At 41.2% G+C, this 18,266-nt stretch overlaps 1 protein-coding gene across 1 annotated transcript in view; it reads right to left on the bottom strand.

Moving 5' to 3' along the window:
• Nucleotides 1-820: 820 nt before the first annotated feature.
• SLC9A9 (solute carrier family 9 member A9) overlaps nt 821-18,266 on the bottom strand; it is an 876,572-nt gene continuing 859,126 nt past the window's right edge. Inside the window, exons 15-16 of the mRNA XM_040349109.1 lie at nt 2,535-2,640; nt 821-1,294 (exon numbers count right to left, since the gene is read on the bottom strand). Of these exons, the coding sequence (XP_040205043.1) occupies nt 1,049-1,294; nt 2,535-2,640 (352 nt within the window). The 3' untranslated portion in view covers nt 821-1,048. The remainder of the gene's footprint in view (nt 1,295-2,534; nt 2,641-18,266) is intronic.

Here is an 18,266-nt window from a genome sequence, read left to right as displayed (position 1 = left end):
CACTCTTCTGAGGCACTCATATTGGAGCTGAATGTTTATGAAACAGAAGTGTATACATTCACCAGAGACCAGGCACTTGGTTAAAGGAGTCATAATAAGGCCTACTAGACATTTTGGAAACCAGCAATATCACTAGAGTTATTTTGAGATTCTAAGGCAATGTTTGTAGGAAAAAAAGAAATGTCAGTAATGAAATGTATAAATTACCATGGCCATATAGTTCATCTCAGTGCCGATCCTGACCCCTCTGGGGCCCTAAGCAAAATTACATGTCACATTAAAGTTGAGAAGCGGGGGGGGGGGCTGCCGACAGTGACATGTCACCATAAAGATTAAAGTTGAGAAGCATGGGGAAGAGGATGTTCTGTTTCTGTTGTCGGAAATGACATCTTACATTGAGAAGCGTCTCTTCTCCCATGCAGCCAGCGAGTTGAGAAGTGGGGTGAGGGGCAAAAAATTACTGCTCACCAGGCGGGGCCTCTAGTAATTTGGGGGGCCCTCCGCAGCTTTGCGGGGCCCTAAGCGGCTTGCATAGTGAGCCTATAGGGCGGATCGGTTCATCTAAACACCATATATTGTGAGTCCATTTTTTTAAATTATCCTTTGTTCATTTCTCCACTCTGAAAATAATTTAGGTACAATAAGGTCTCTAAACAGCAGCCAGTTTTAACAACAGATGATGCAATTAATAAGCATCTCCTGATTAAGCTGGCTGTGCCCAGTGTTCTCTCTGCCCAACTCTATGACTGACTTGATGTTTGGAACTGAATTGACTGTGAATAGGGGGATTCTTAAACTCAGCAAGAGCATATCACAGATGTTCGAATTGTAGATGTGTTTATTGACAGATGTCAATCATGTGTTGGGTTACCTGCACTTCTAATTTGTAGATCATTCAGCTGGGACAATAGATACATGTAAAGTTAATAGAATTATATATGTAATTACATTTGTTTTTGGGTTGTTTCCAATTCATTTGTTTTACTGTCTAAGCCTGGAGTTCTGCTTTAACAAACTGCTCAGAGCAGGTTTCCTTTAATACTACACATTAGATCTGTATGTTCCCCACTGGGAAGTCTATCTGAGCTTGCTTAGACCTTCGATCCTGTGAAAATTCAAATCCCCCAAGTCCGAGGTCCACATCCTGTACATTATCTCTGCTCTCTGCAGGACTTGGCTGTTCTTTTCCCTGCTCTGCAAAGTGAGGCATACTGGATGATGATGTATCTTCATACGCTGCTGTCAGTTCATCATGGTTAACGATGCAGTCCGTATCCTCTTCTTTTAGTCCTTCCTGTTTAGGCACAATTTCATATGTCTTAGAAACAGGTTCAGAAAAAAACAAAATGCACAAATATATACAGTACAAAAACAATTCCTATTACATTTAACTTAGTAAGAGTAAATGGAAAACATGGAGTGAGCGATGAAGGCATGGGCATCCAGTAAAAAGTAGCTGGATTCTCAGAGAAGTATTATCATGGGGTTATTGAAACTCTATACAATTCCAAACTCATCTGTTGTAAAACCCATCCAAATTCCAAGATATGGGCAACAGATACCTACTAGTAGAGGTAGGCAAGTGGATTGCCCATGTTTGGAATCTAAACTGATCAAGATGATTTACAAGTTTGAGAATACCAATCACAGTCTGACCCTGGTGCATTTTCCAGTGGATTGCTTTTACACTTTGTTTTATCTCTGTTTGTTTTAATTCTTTAACTTGGAAGGAGAGATTGGTTTACTACAGAAGGCGCCTTGTGAATCTCGACAGAGCAGGATGCTTCACCTTGAGAATCTCTGTTTAAGTACAGCAGAATGCTGCAGATATAGCATGCATGAACATGGGTCTCAACACTGTGATGCTCCCAAGGAGAGAGACTATGCGAAAGGGAAGATGGCTGAGGAGTGCTGTTTAATGTGCTGCTTTCACATAATGATTGCTACGGTACATCCACTATATGTGTGATTGGCAAATTAATGGCAAGCAATCCCAGATAATATGTCTTTGTCATGTGATGTGTCAATGTGATCTTCAGGAGAAAAAACAGTAAAGTGCAGAAACTATATCTTTTGTGTGGACATTTATTTTTCTTAAATATAAATGCTAATGGCAAGGAGATGTGTACAATATACAGTAGAGGAAATCAAGTGCTACAAGCAGGTAGGTTGTTCTATCCTAGAAAACGTGGGGGTAGGGACTTGCACACCCATCCAATCAGAAGCCCCCCTACACACAGGCAATGCTGCTCCTGTCAATTTTAGACAGTTCCCACAGTTCTGGTCCTTTATAACCGGTTCCCGACCGGCTCACGCAGATATACTGCTGCAGATCATCGCTGGCCATGCACGAGCGCACGCACAGGATTTGTGTTTGTAAAATATTCTGGGGCTGAAGAGGTTAAATAAAAAAAAAAGAATAAAAGGAGGTATTTTTTTTTATAGGTAATACAGATAATTCATTGGCCACTTTCATTAAAATGTCACATTTTTTCTATGCTTTTGTTTAATTTACACACATTCACATTACTTACTGCATACGCCTTTGGACTGGTCAGAACTTGAGCTATGGAATGGCACCACTGAGGCAATGTGCTTGTCAAAGGAGGTCCACTATGTGTTAGTATTGGCTTGAGGTATCTGTGACTCAGTTAAGGATATAAAACAATGCAGAAAGCTGTCAAAATGCACATTATGTTCCACAAAGTATTAAAAGGGAAACATTTTATTCATGTCCCAGGCCCTATGTAGCTCTGTTCACTGATAGCTCTGAAACACAATTCTATGATCTCGCTCAGCTCATCTGCCGGGAATCCTGACCTTCTCCAGAATGTAATGAACTGCAGTCTACAGTAAGCAATGATTGCTGAGTTGTTCTGAGCTGGTATTGTACTATTTATCTTTGCTTAGAATACTAAGCGCTTTTCAGGTGTGCCAAAAAGGTAAAATGGTTTTCAAGTTACAGGCAACTCCTCATTTTTAGCAAAGTAATATCAAAATTGCCAATAACTAAATGTACAAAATGAGCAAGGTAAGTCCCCTTTCTTACAGTAGAAATACGGCAGCTCAAATACAACTGGCTGCACTAGACAATAAAGACACTTCTTACTCCTCAGTTTGTATAAAACGGGTGGAGTGTCCTATGCTTATATCTTTGCTTTGCTATTAGGCAGCTAATTTATAAAAAGTAATGTGAGTAGGAAAACTTATCAACTTTTACAGCTTTTGCAGTTTCATCTGCCAAGGCTGTTCCACCAAGGTCATCGGCTTTGCTCACTCAACCTCAGGTTCTATTTCAGATGGCGGTATTTTTATTCCTCTATATTTGTAAAGCACCAAAAATGAAGTCAAGTCATAGAAAGGCAATCCCATAATGATCACAACAGGTGACTAAAAAATAACATTTGGTTGCTTTGTGCAACCAAATGGGAACATCTAAGTCCAAAATGATAGACATGGATATATGGTACGCAGGCTATATTCAACAATGCATAAACATATCCTTAAAACAATTTAAGAGTGCATTATTTATTTCTGCAATATGGTGAATACATCAAAGGTCCAATATTATCAATAATTGTGAATAAATCAAATGTCCACTTTTATAAACAATTTCTTCAGTTATCCTTTCTTCTTGACATATTGATATTCTTAAAAGGAAGATACCCATCCATGCTTGTAACTGTACCACCATTAACTGTGCCACCACCGGATGTGCTCTCACCTGGAGCACATGACTTTACAGTACATTCAGGGTCATAAAGAGCTTGTATCCCACTTATTTGGACTCTGTTTTTCTTCACTTCTTCCTCACCATTATTATATATTTTACTATCATAGTCACTCTCCAGCTCTCTCCTCTGCTCAGGAAAAAAATTGACAAAATAGTACCTTATGTTTAAAACAATTTATTTCCCACTACCTATTGCAGAAATACACTTACATTAAGATGTACTAAAGTGCACCAGTTATTGCCAGCATTAAGATAACATACAGTCAGAATATGTAAACCAGCATTCCCTGGTCTAGTAACCACTAATCCGAACTATGATCGTCATGATGTCATCAAGCCCCTCTCCTACACCTTATGTCACAGGGAACACATGACTTCCTTAGGAGGTTTTGGGAAGAGCAAAAAGGACAGTGATATTTCGAGATGAGGCTGATTGAATGCATATGGATGGCTTTGTATGTTTGGAATTTTGTATGTTAGGTGAGAGGAAACCAGTGGAGGCATTGGTAGGAAAAGTTGGTGGACACTGTGTGGTTGGATAGGTGGATGAGTCTGGCAGCAGCCTTCATTAAAGACTGAAGGGGGGGGGGAGCAGCCTGGGTAGAGGTAGGCCAACAAGAAGGGAGTTGCAATAGTCGAGAAGAGAGATAACAAATTAGTAAATTTGAAGCTTTGTGGTATAATTTATTAAAAAGTTGGGAATTCTTAAAATGTTGCAGAGATAAAGGCAGTACAATTTGAACAGATTGCATGTGTGGTCAAAGAGAGAGGGCATAGTTCAGGCTAACACCTAAAGCAGTTGAGTATATTTGTTTAGATGTACTATATTGGGAATGGCTTGTTTTAATAAAAACATTTATTATCGAAAACAGTTGCTCATTTACTTTCTTTAGGTTGTAATTGTATTGGTGCCCTCATTACAATTAAGTGCCAACCAGTGCCAGCAATTATTGCCAACCCCTGCCAGCAATCAATGCCCACAAGTGCCAGCTTTCAGTGCCCACAAGTGCCAGCAATCATTGGCCAATAGTCATGCCAGTCAGTGCTGGCTATCACTGCTGTCCATCAATGCTCGACACTGCTGCCCATCAATGCCACCCATCAGTGCCCCCTATTGATGTCGCCTATCTGTGGCCACCAGTGCTGCCTATCTGTGCCCAGTGCCCAGTGCCCACCAGTGCCACCCATCAGTGCTGCCCATCAGTGCTCATCAGTACCACATACCAGTGCCACCTATCAGTGCCCATAAGTGCGGCATATTCGTGCTGCCTCATCAGTGCCACCTCATCAGTGCCCATAAGTGCCACATCATCAGCACCTATCAGTGCAGCCTATCAGTGCCCATCAGGGCCACCTCATCAGCACCCAATAGTGAAGGAGAAAAATTACTTATTTGCAAAATTTACTGACAAACTTTTTTGGAGAAATAAAAAAAAACTAGGAGTGATTAAATACCACCAAAAGAAAGCTCTATTTGTGTGAGGAAAACTATAACAATTTCACATGGTTGCAGTGTAGCATGACCACGCATTTTTCATTCAAAGTGTGACAGCGCTGAAAGCTGAAAAATGGCTTGGGCGGGAAGGGGGTTTAAGTGCTCTGTATTGAGGTGGTTAATGAATTTTAGTGCACAAAAAAGACCCAATTAAATGGAAAAATATAAAAGATGATGTTATGCCTAAGTAAATAGCTATCGAACATATCGCCGTTTAAATGGCAACAAACTATGGTACATTCAATTTTTGATAGGTAACACTTTAAAAGCCTTTACAAGTTACCTATATAGAGTTAAACAGGAGGTCTTGTGCTAGAACTATTGCTCTGACTCTGAAGTTCATGTTACATATGCAGGCACATCTAGCTATTTATTTTATTACATTTTTTTTTTTACACGGTTTCTTTAAATTTTTTTGATTTAACTTTATTGCTATCACAAAGAATTAACAACATCCCTTTGTGATAGCTGGGCAGTAATGTGTTCTCTTTATTTATCTAATAGATAGACCCACTTGAGGGGGGAGGGGGCGAGCAGGAGTGTCAGGACACCCACTAACACACAGCTCCTTTCTCTATCTGCAAAGTAGAAAGTGTCCTGACTTGCCTGCACGCCCCCTCCCCCCTCAAGAGGCTTTCTCCACACCAGGGAGAAAGCCTTGCATTACTGCGTGTAGTTACAGACAGAAGAACAGGAAGTGATGATTTCTCAGAAGAAATAAGGACATTTAAAAGCAAAATCGAAGGATGAGGTAAGTGAAGGAGGACTGCACTAAGTTAAAGGAAGCTATTTAGGGAAACAAATAATTTCCTTTACAACCCCTTTAAGTATCATTGTATTAAATATGATAATAAAGAATCTATGGGACTGCAGGCAGTATCTAAATTAAATTAATAAAACCATACAACTTTTGGAAGTAAACTTGGCTTAAATAAAAACACCTTATTTAGCATTCAAAATATAACATATTCTAAGTTATTATTTAAAGAAAAGGCTCGGTCACTACGACTCAAGCTATAAAATGCATAGCTATTTTTTAAATCTTTCCAAACATTCAACACTTAGACTTGACATAACACTATTAGCTCAGTCATAAAACTCAAGCTGAAAACTTAGTTAACATAAGTCCCCCTTTGTAAATGAAAGGTGACCCAGCCACATAATAATAGGCAGTGACATAAACAGGGGCGGGAGGGAGAGGAGCACCACAGAGCTTCCTTCTGAGGTGAGTGAAATACTGGGGTCCGGACCCCCTTTATATAGCCCCTCAAGTTGTTCTAGAATTTTCCAGGAGGAAAAAATTCACTCCAACCAATCAGCTGACCTCTCAAAGTTCTCATCATGTGTATTTACATGTGAGTGGGGAGCCTTGACACTTGCCTATGCTTTAAGGATGCCCTAAAGGGAGAAATGGGGGGGGGACCTTAAAGGGAATGCCCATTTGCACAGCCGTGCCATTGTGCCAACCTATATCGTTGTGCGCTGGTCGGCAAGCGGTTAACTGCCACAACAGCCCCATAGGGAAGGAGAGTCTTAAAACAGGCATTTCCTTTTCCCTCAATCTAATCCTGAAGATAATTTTACATCAGCTGTAAAGTAAACAAGATTTATGATTAAAAGAATGTTAGAATTTGTTAATTTATTCGTAAGCAACTGCAGTAATTATGCATAAACATTCTATACAACTATATGCTCAAAGAAGGCTCTGGAAATTTCCCACAGCAACCACATTATGGTTCTCAGTTACCACAATGGATGCTTGTATTGTGATCATACATGTTTTGTGTGATGTTATAAGCACTTCTAATAATGTTACCTGATTAATACCATAGCTCATTTAATCCTAGACCATCAGCTAAATGTAATAACTACAGAGCAAGAGCATGCAAATGGATAAATTAATTTTATGCCTCGTACACACGGCCGGACTTTCCAAGAACAAAAGATAGATAGAGAACCCGTTCTCTTTCTTTCACGGCAGACTTTTGTATGGTCAAAAGTCCGTCCGTGTGTACAAGGCATAAGGCTTTCGAAACGATTCACCATGTATGCAAACACACGTGACTTATGAAGACATTAGTATGAGTTTCTTCCACCACAGTGGGACATGGGTCACGAAGGGCATCTCTACTAGTTTTGCGGTCAATTACCCCTTCATCAGGAGAATGTCTGCAATCAATTAATAATATAATCAGAGAACTATACAGTGAATAGATCAAAAATACAGTCTCATGCACAAAAACAAACAAATTATATATTGGGGGAAGAAACCCTAGCTTCTTACCTAGAGCCCCTATAAAGCCCTGTACACACGATTGGTTTGTCTGATGAAAACGTTTTGTTATCCATCGGTGAAAAAAAATAGAACATGTTTTAAAATTTTCCTATGGATAAAAAACTGATAGAAGAAAAACGATCGTCTGTGTTGAACTCCATCGGAGAAAAATCCATGCATGCTCAGAATCAAGTTGACGCATGCTCGGAAGCATTAAACTTAATTTTTCTCAGCACGTCGTAGTGTTTTACGTTACCGCGTTGGATGGTGTGTAGTCAAGACCGATGAAAGTCAGCTTCATCGGACATCCGCCGAAAAAACCCTTTGGATTAGATTCCATCAGATATCCGATTGTACAGGGCATTAGACCTGGGACACTGGGCGCCACAAAAAGGGGGTCCCCTGCAGCGGGCAGGCGGGGACATGCCAAATGATGGACTAACTATCCAAGTGAATGAAATAAAATAAGATGAAGTATTATAAGGCAATTGATATGAATGACCATTGGGATAGGGGCAAGTGTAGGTGAATGAACAGGGGAATAGTGATAAGAGATGGAAGACATGCCAGTGGTAAGGCAAGTAAGATGGTGACAACCATAGAATGTGAGTGACCGATGAGGAGAGAGCAAGTTAAAATAAGTGAATGAGGGTGAAGAATGGTGATTGAAAAATGAAAAACATACCAGTGATGAGGTATTGGAGGTGAAAAAGAGCAGTGATGCAGGACAAGGGAGAGGTGATGGAGTGAGGGGATTTCAATAAGGGAAGAAAATGCGGGGGTGAAAGGGGGGGGGGTGATTGAGAGGGAAGGGATTCTGTCAGGAAAACACGTATTTTTCTAGGATCACAACACTACTGTGCCTAAGAGGAGAAACACTGTCTCTCTAGGAAGTGAGTGAGTTAGGACTATAGAACAACTCCCCCTCTCCATAACATAGAGGGAGGTGTTTTGTAGTCAATGGACAGAGAACTGCAAACAATACTAAGTGATAACTGATTACCAGTGGCGGCTGGTGTTTCTTTTTTGGGGGACGGTGGCACTAGACCCCCCATCCGTCCGATTGCTGTCTGACGGTCAGTCCGGCACTTTCCCCATCTAGGTGGTGGGTTGCCAGTAGCGGGCAGCTCCTGTGTCCTCTTCCTAGGCACCAGGCATCCATTAGGATCGCCAGTCCTTTCAGCCAATCGGGTGACGAGTCTCACAACCCGCTTCCTGATTTTCCAAGAGGAGGATTAGTGTGGCAATAGCGAATATTCATTCATTCACACAACTGGGTGGGCTCGGAGCGCAGGGCTCTGTGCTCTGAGCCCACCCTTTTTTAAAGCATATTAGAGCATCTGGCTCTAATCACCCCCCAATTCGAATCCATGGTTCCGGCACCCGGTATGTAGATCAGGGGGCCGGACACATGGATCGGGGGTGGTGCCTGTGCGCCCCTAATGGATGGGTCGCTACTGCTGACTACAAAGGAAAAGAGCAAAGGAAGTTATCAGCTAACAAGTTTTTTGGCTGTATGAACAGCAACAATAATTTTTTTCCCATTTGTCATTCAAACGTAACAAAATGCTTTCAATTGTAAATTTAACAGACCTCGAGGGAAGATACATTTATTGTTATAGTTTACATGCATTATAATACAATTATTCACTGCTTGTAGCACAGTTTGCTTCACAATTTTACTCTGTGCCCCACATCTCCAAACCGCCCTGTATCCCACTGTACCCTAAAAAGTACTCAATCTAAAGATAATAAGGGCTACTAGAAGACTTGAAGCCGCTTTGATTTTTCCACATGATTCAGCCTTAAATAGCTATTGATTTTAATGTATCCCCAAGGCAAGAGCAAAATCGCAGTATAAAAATCCAAACAGCCCTCTGTCTTGCAGATCCCTCAGATCTACTTCAAAGCTACATCCAAACAGTTAATTAGTGAAAATCCAAGCAGACATCTTCAGTACTTGTTCTGGGTTCACAAAGACACATGTATCTGCTTTTTAATAAAAGTGAAACTCCCATTGAAATACCCAGATGATTCCCAGGGATCTTAGCCTATGTGACTCTAAAAGCAGTTATAAGATGTCAATTCGGGTCCAAGAGAGCATGCTCATAGTCAGCTTCAAATCAAAGTCTCTTATACTTTAATTTTGTAGGCTTGACAGGTCTTACCTTTTCACCTACTCTCCCTTCTGTATATTCTTTCTTATCTTTCCTGTCCTCTATTAGTTAATACAAATATTGATTGGTTCTACTTCATTTTTGAAAATGCTATTCTCATATCCTATTATTCTCTTTGACTAATCTAGCCAACATTGTCTTTGTCCAAGCAGCTTAATGAACAATTGCAATACAAATATATCAACTATTCTACCTGTCAATGGATTAGTAAATCTGATCAGACAGTTCTGTAAGCCAAACACCCCTGCCAGACAAAACAGTCTGGTCCTTGAACTCTCTGCAGACTAACACAGTTTCTTTGACAATGAAGTAACAGCAGCACACTGATATGGCCATGCTCATGTTCTCCCTCCCCTTTAAAGTCTGAAGGCAGCTGTACAGAGGATTTTATGAGGATAGTGTCAAGACATATTCAGACACACAGTATGTACAGTATCTCACAAAAGTGAGTACACCCCTCACAATTTTGTAAATATTTTATTACATCTTTTTATGTTACACTTTGCTACAATGTAAAGTAGTGATTGTACAGCTTATATAACAGTGTATATTTGATGTCCCCTCAAAATAACTCAACATAGAGCCATAAATGGCAACAAAAGTGAGTACATCCCTAAATTGGGCCCAATTAGCCATTTTCCCTCCCTGGTTTCATGTGACTCGTTAGTGTAACAAGGTCTCAGGTGTGAACGGGGAGCAGGTGTGTTAACTTTGGTGTCATCGCTCTCACTCTCTCATATTGGTCATTGGAAGTTCAGCATGGCACCTCATGGCAACGAACTCTCTGAGGATCTGAAAAAAATAATTGTTGCTTTACATAAAGATGGCCTAGGCTATAAGATTGCCAAGACCCTGAAACTGAGCTGCAGCACAGTGGCCAAGACTAAACAGTTGTTTAACAGGACAGGTTCCACTCAGAACAGGCCAATGCCATGGTCGACCAAAGGGGTTGAGTGCACATGCTCAGCATCATATCCAGAGGTTCTCTTGTTCGAATCTGCCGCCTCCCCATAGCCATGCCCCCGCTACTCGTGGTCGATATTGTATATACTGTATATATTTTCTTTTCTATTTCTTAGTCAGCTAAATTTACTATTTCAGGCTGTTTACAGAGCTAAATTTTAAAGCTCATTTTACAGCTGAATGTGTTAAACCCCCTCCCTGCCTGCTTGGTCAAATAGGGCCAGATAGAGATTTGGTTGGAGACAATTGCCAAGATAAAAATCTACTGCTTTACAGTCCCTTTATAAAAATCAATCCCTTTATAAAATTCAAAATGTTACATTTTCATTTGTGAAATTAAATATTTTATGAAAATAATTAAAAAGATATAAAATGTGGATCTGAAATCTTTAAAAACCCAAACCCATAATGAAATTGATTCAAGACTATTAAAGTTTCCTTTAGGAAGCACAACATATCTGTGTTGAAAAACGCAAAGCTGAATATAAAACTGTAATGTCTGTCACGTTTAGCCCACGTAGCACATGCATATCCTATATAAAGAACACTAAAGAACGCCTTAGATGATTCCATTAAACTGCTGATAGAAGCAATTTTGTCAGTTTTAATATGCAGTTTCTATAGAGATAAAATGATTTCAGATCTTTGTGATGTGTATACATTTGACACAAATATTTCAGCAGACCAGAGGCTATAGTATTATAATCTTTACATGTGCTCTGTTTTTTTATTAAAACAATTCTGAAAGACAATTTAAAGCGATTTTTAAAGTCAGCAACTACAAATACCACAGCTGCTAACTTTTAAAATAAGGACACTTACCTGTCCAGGGTGCCCGCAATGTCGGCACCCAAAACAGATCTATCCCTCGGCTCACGGATGCTGCCACCACCATCTTCGGTAAGGGAATCAGGAAGTGAAGCCTTGTGGCTGCTGCTATCAATCACAATATGAGAGGTAGCAGCAGAGGTTGATCTATGTCAGACATTTGTAAACTGAACAGGCACCAGAGTTTACACAACTGTGCCATCCAGGGGCGTGTCTGCCTCCAGCGGCATTTTACAGGTGGGTGGCACCTAGCGAGCAGTCCGCTCATCGAGGAATGCAGGGAACAGGGGCAGACTGGGCCGCTGATCTCATGCCCAGAAAATAGGCCACCGCAGAGGTGCAGATAGACTAGACTGAGAGCTGCTTTAGTTCAGGAACCCAGCCGTATTGCTGGCTCCGCCTCCACTGCTGGCTGAGGCTCTACTGGCCACTGGTTGCTGGAGCCGCCTGGTGTTTAGCAACCAGTGACATCACAGCCCGACTCCCCACCCTAATGCAGAGGGAGGCTAAGGTGGCCCCAGAATTCAAAGCAGAGGAGGATGTAACTTCCTCTTCCTCTGTGCAGAGTAGTCTCCACAGTCTGCCCGGCTCCTCTATCTTCTCCTGGCCGCAGACATTCTCTGAAGGAAGAAGGGAACTAAAGTCTAAGGTGAGGCTGGGCACAGGCAAAATTGGAACAGTGTGTGCAGTGTCTTTATAAAGGGGCCAGGCACAGTCATTGCATATTTAGAGCCTAGAGACCAATAGAATTAGGGGGGGGTTTCATGCTGGGACTTTTAGTTTTTCACTTTTGGAGGGTGTGACCCCCAAAAGTGAAGGACTACTGGTCCCAGAATGAGCCCCTCAGAGCTGAGGATGCGACACCCCATGTCCTCCCCAAATAAGAAGAGGTGGAGGTTGAATTCACAGCCATTGTCAAGCACTCCCTTACACTGGCTGTGAATTCCAGGAGTCATGACGCTGCCCAATGGGATTCAGAAACCTCTCACAGATACAAGGGAGCTGAAGCTGTGGTATCACATGTATGGACGGCAGCACATTAAAAATATGCAAGTGCATACATTTTGTTTATACAGGATAGGCAGGATATGTGTGTGTGTGTGTGTGTATGTGTGTGTATGGGGGGGGGGGCTTTTCTTCCATTTTAAATAAAGAAAAAAATATGACTGCCCCATGTACAAATATAATTACAGACTATACATAGAGCCAAGTTTTTTTTTAAACCTTAACACACATGGATGAGATGATTGTATCAAGTTGTCTTTTACATGCTAAAAAACATTGAAAACATGAACCATTATCCTTTAATTAGCAATAAAAGATTAAGAGGTAATAACTCTGGAGTCCTAAGCTGCCAATCTCCAAATGTTACTCACGAAAGATACTGTATTCACTAGTAAACATTATCTAAAATTACAGACTTTTCATATTGTGATGACATTCTGTGCGTACCTTTCTCCCTGAATTTAGTGACCTTGCTCTATGCAAGATAAAACATTTGCTACTTGCTCTGCATTTTATAATCTCCTATTTGTCATATTCTATTTCATGATGCTTAAAGAATCTTTAGATGTGCAGGCTAATGTAGTGCAGTACAATAATGTTAGAAATGTGGAAGAATAATAATCAGCACACTAACAGCTCTTCTACCTTCTCAAGTTCAGTTTATAATTTAACATATGAATAGAATTCTTCAAACTGAGACCTAAGCTGTGCTGTGAAAAGCATAACGAGAGTATAAAGTACAATACACACTGCTCTCATTAAGATCTAATTATAGCAGATTGTGCTTGGCTGAAAAGGCTATTCTCAGTTCTTTCTATTGACCCGAGTGATAAATATGCCCTAGTACAAGAAGGTTCCCCCCATACAAAGCTAGCAGAGTGATGGAAAGAGACAGGGTAAAAACTATACACAAAATTTAAGACAGAAAATTAAAACAAGGTTGTTTTTCAAAGAGAACCCTTGACCAAGCTATGGACATTCAAGCACTGACATATTCTAAACAATCAGTAAATGACCTCTGTAGCTGCAGGCACTGTGGAGTAATTCATACTCAAAGTCCATAGCAGAAGCACTGACATTATAGCTTATATCCCCCCTGCTCTCTACCACAGCAGGGATTTTTCAGCTGTTGCAGTATTAGCAGAATCCCTGCTGGGTCATGCAGGATTTGTAGGATCCCAGTTGAGTCTTACAGAATTCCTCAAAGGATATCTGTCCATTTTTTTAAGATTCTTAGGACTTGCACTAACTCCAAGACTACCAGAGCCTTTGAAGTGGCTAGTGCTGTGTCTTATTGTAAGGTAAACCGGATCTCTACCACCAAAAGGCCAGTACGGATACATGCTCATGCTCGTGCACATTGCACACATGCTAATATTTATAAGCGGAAGACCAATGTCATTTTTGCAGTGCCAGTTCATAGCGCAAGTATTTGTGTGCATGCATGGATCAATACACACATGTGCACATACCAATTAGCACTTGGTGCCCAGTGGCCTATTTAAACTGCTCTATCACTGTGAACAGTCGCTGGGTGGTCTTCAGCTTGTTCCCGACTTCCCAAGACCTGATCTTTTGTTTCTGTTTGCTCGTGTATTACCCGGCTTGCCTTTGGACTTTGCCTCTGCTTGTGCTCTAGCTCTGTTACTTAGTATCCCGACCCTGGCATGTTTACTGGATCTGCCTGCTGACTTTGTACCGCATTGCCAGGCTGTTACTGCCCCTGTCTATCTTCTGGACCTGCTTTTCCTGCCGATTTGGTACCTCACTACCCGGTTGCCGCTGACTGCTGCTCGTCTCCTGATTCTGCTTCTGTCCCACGCTCTGGTGCCAAGCTGCTCTTACATCCTGTTCCGAGGACAGTGACTACCAGCTCTACCCACCTACAGAGTAGACATCACCAGCCAGCTGCTACGGCACTCATGCCACTCCTTGCTTTTACACTCTCTGTCCACACTCTCCTGAGAACAAAAGTGCTATAATATTAACCTGACAGTTGCTAACCTGAATTGACCTGACTATTCACTTGCTTGCAGTCTGTCTAGACCTCAGCCTGGACCTGACTACTCTCTCGACTGGCGCAGCCTCTGCCTGGGTCTGACTCCTCTTGTCTGCCACCGTAAAATTGCCTCTTTCTGGACCTTACTACTGCCTCGTAAACACCTCTGCACCTTAGCCTTCTTGTTCCAGAGAGCCCTTGATGGAGTGATCCTGGGAGGCACAACCTGGTGCCAGTTTGCTGCAAAGTAAACCGGGGGCCACTAAGGTTTGCGGCCTATTTCCACCATCAAGGGCTCTGGCAAAAATCAACTAATACTTAGACTATGTGCCTTAACAGGTGGGCACCATAACATCAGTCTTCCTGGTTTCTAAAGTAAACAAAAAACAGGTTGAGAAACCTACTACAACCTTTAGTGCATTTGTTCTGAACATTATAAACAAAATACCCCATTGTGTCTGCAGCTACAGAGGTCAGTAAGGGCTTATTTTGAAGCTTATTTACACCTTTGGTAAGAATAAACCCTTGTCCGTATGGGGAAAAGCAATATCAAATATGGCCCCAAAAGAGAATATACAGTGTATATAAAAAGTCTACACACCCCTGTTAAAATGTCAGGTTTCTGTGATGTATTAAAAAGAGAAAAAGATAAATCATTTCAGAATTTTTTCCACCTTTAAAACTGGTCATGAGGCCTACAGTAACATTAAAGGAGCTGCAGGAATATATGGCAAGTATCTGGTTAATGGGTTCAGTAAAGACACAATACATTTGAATTGTTTGTGTGTTATCAGTTTAAGCACATTGTGTTTGTCTATTGTTGTGACTTAGATGAAGATCAGATCACATTTTATTGCTAATTACTGCAGAAAACACGGTAATCTTGCCACTGTATAATATTTCAGATGTTCTTTTCAAATCAGGATCCAGTTTAATAATAATATGGCAATGTTACGATGCATTCCTACAATGTTTTATGGGAACGTCTGCTTAGAACAGCATAAGTATCCTAGAATCAGTTCAAAATAACATCTAAATGTCTGATTCATATAGGGCAGGCACACAGAGATACAACCCTGGATACAACAGATGGTGATCTACCGCACCTGGTTGAAATGGTGCATTGAAAGTATTTGCTTGCTAAATGCCTAATTGTCACATACTTAGGAGATGAGCCCAAACTGCAGAGGAAGTTTTCTCTTACGCCTCCGAATTGAGGCCCCTGGTAGAGTGAACAGGAGACACAGGAGTGTTGAGAAGCTCAAGTGCATGTCAGGATGAATAGAAAAAGGACAGTCCGGAATTCCAGGTGGCACTGTACAGGGAGGTCAGAAGACTGGAACTGGATCAGACTGGAGCAGCAGACTGGAACCTAGAACAGACTGGAGCAGCCGACAGGTGCAGCAGGCTGGAACTGGAACAGCAGACTGGAACTGGAAAAGACTGAAGCAGCAAACAGGTGCAGCAGGCTGGAACTGGAACAGCAGACTGGAACAGACTGAAGCAGCAGACTGCGAGGAGATTCCCACTGGACAGGAATTCAGGAGGGTCAGACAAGCCAGGTCATACACAGACAGAAGTATAAGAACAAGGCAGAGGCAGAAGCAGGGTCACTGGAACAAGCCGGGTCGGTATCAGGCAGGCAGCAGAAGGACCAGGGGAGCAGGCAGAAGTAACGTCAAGACAGGCCAGAGTCAGATGCAGGCAGATAGCTCGGATGGTAAGAGGCAAGCTGGGTAATACACAGGAACATGTTCAGATATCAAGGAATACACAGCATCGCTGTAGAGCAGACAGCAAAGTTCCTGTGTGTAAGTATAATTTAAATAGCCCGTCTGGCACTAGTGGCCTTGCGCACACTTCTGTGTCTGGATTGCCTGTTAACTGCCAAGATCTTCTTGACACTAAAGCCTCGTACACATGATCGGATTTCTGATGGAATAAAATCCAATGGATTTTTTCATCGGATATCCGATGAAGCTGACTTTCATCAGTCTTGTATACACACTATCAGACTAAATTCCGATCGTGCCAAAACGCGGTGACATAAAACACTACGACGAGCCGAAATAAAAATGAAGTTCAATGCTTCCGAGCATGCTTCGACTTGATTCTGAGCATGCATGGATTTTTCTCTGATGGAGTTCCACACAGACGATCGGAATTTCCTATCGATTTTGAATCCATAGGAAAAATTTAAAACATGTTCTATTTTTTCACACAATGGAAGAAAGACCAATGGGGGGGCACACACGATTGGTTGGTCCATTGAAAACAGTCCATCGGACTGTTTTCATCAGATAAACCGATCGTGTGTACACAGCATAATACTTCAGGCCATACACTTTGCCATCTGACAGTTCCAACCACTATACCGTCTATATAGATATAAAGACTATTGGAGAAGGTCATCTTAATTTGTTCAGTTGGTTTCACATCGGATATTTGGTAGGACGTGGATTAAATAGCTAGATTGGCAGCATAATGGTGCCCGTGAACATGTCAATCAATTTTTTATATTCCAACCATTTCTATGAAAAATCAAAGCACTTGTGAGCATTATTTTTTTATTTGTTGGTTTTTCAGAGTTGGATTGAAAAAGAAAAGACTTGGACAGCTTTAATAATTCTAGCTATTTTATGTTTTGAGAATGCATGGTATATATATTTTTTCTTTTTCTAGAGCAGGCAAAATAAAAAAAATCAATGACTATTATTACGGTATTTTAATACCTAAGGTACAACAAAAACACTCTTGTATGACATCCAAAAAAAGTCCCAAATCCAGATTGTTATCAGAGGCCTCATAAAACAAACTTTTTTTCCCCCCCAGATTTCTTTTGTGCTTCATATGCACTGGGAGGGTTTCAGCGAGTGTTGGCAACACTGGCAATGCCATTAATCCGGAATGCATTGGGCAGGACTAGGTGTAGTCAGGTGATTGACCAGCTACAGGCTTGTCAATTAGCAGTGATTGATAGGTCACGCTCAGGGCTTTTTTTCAGGGGGAACTTGGGGGAACTCAGTTCCACCACCTTTGGCTCAGACCCTTTGGTGCCTGCTCACCACAATCACTTGTAAACACAGAAGTCTGGTTTCTGTGTTTAAAAGTGACAGCTTTGTAACCCCCCTGAACTCTGCACTCTGCATGTAATGCAATTCTGGTATTTAATGCCCCTTTAAGACCCTTCTACTGTTTGTGAAATCTGAACGGGTCGTGGTTGAGTTCCTGCACCTATTTTCTGAGAAAAAAAGCTCTGGTCACGCTACCTCCAACAATTTTACATCCTACTGAACACTGTAGCACAAACATGAGAGTGAGAGTTGTACTCTGAATTCAGAATCTGTACAGCATCGTTGCCATGCCATCACAGGAAGCTGCATTAGGTGGAATTTACTGGCAGGCTCAAAAGTTATTTGTAGGGGATAAGAGAAAATTGTAAATGCAGATCAACTTATAATTAGGTGCTGTGACATACCTTTTAATGGGAAGCCATAGTTCTACTTTAATAAGTCAAACAAAACAGGCATCACATGTAGCTCCATACACAAACACTATCAACACTTCCCATTAAATACAAGACACAATTGCAAAACGTATGTGTGGCTTCCATTGGAGTCAATGTTTCTGCAGGATTCTGATCATGCATAAATTAATTAACAGACCTATGCCCTTGGTCTCAACTTACATCTCTATCAACAGATTAAATTATGTAATGGAAAAGGCAATACTTAGCTACCAAAGTCAGAAGTATACCTTTATTTTGCACTAAATCTAAAAAGGTTTTAAAT

This window comes from Rana temporaria, chromosome 4 (genome assembly GCF_905171775.1).
Source record: "Rana temporaria chromosome 4, aRanTem1.1, whole genome shotgun sequence".
NCBI lineage: Eukaryota > Metazoa > Chordata > Amphibia > Anura > Ranidae > Rana > Rana temporaria.
The sequence above is the reverse complement of the archived record's forward strand: the minus strand, read 5'-3'. Positions and strand labels throughout refer to the sequence as shown.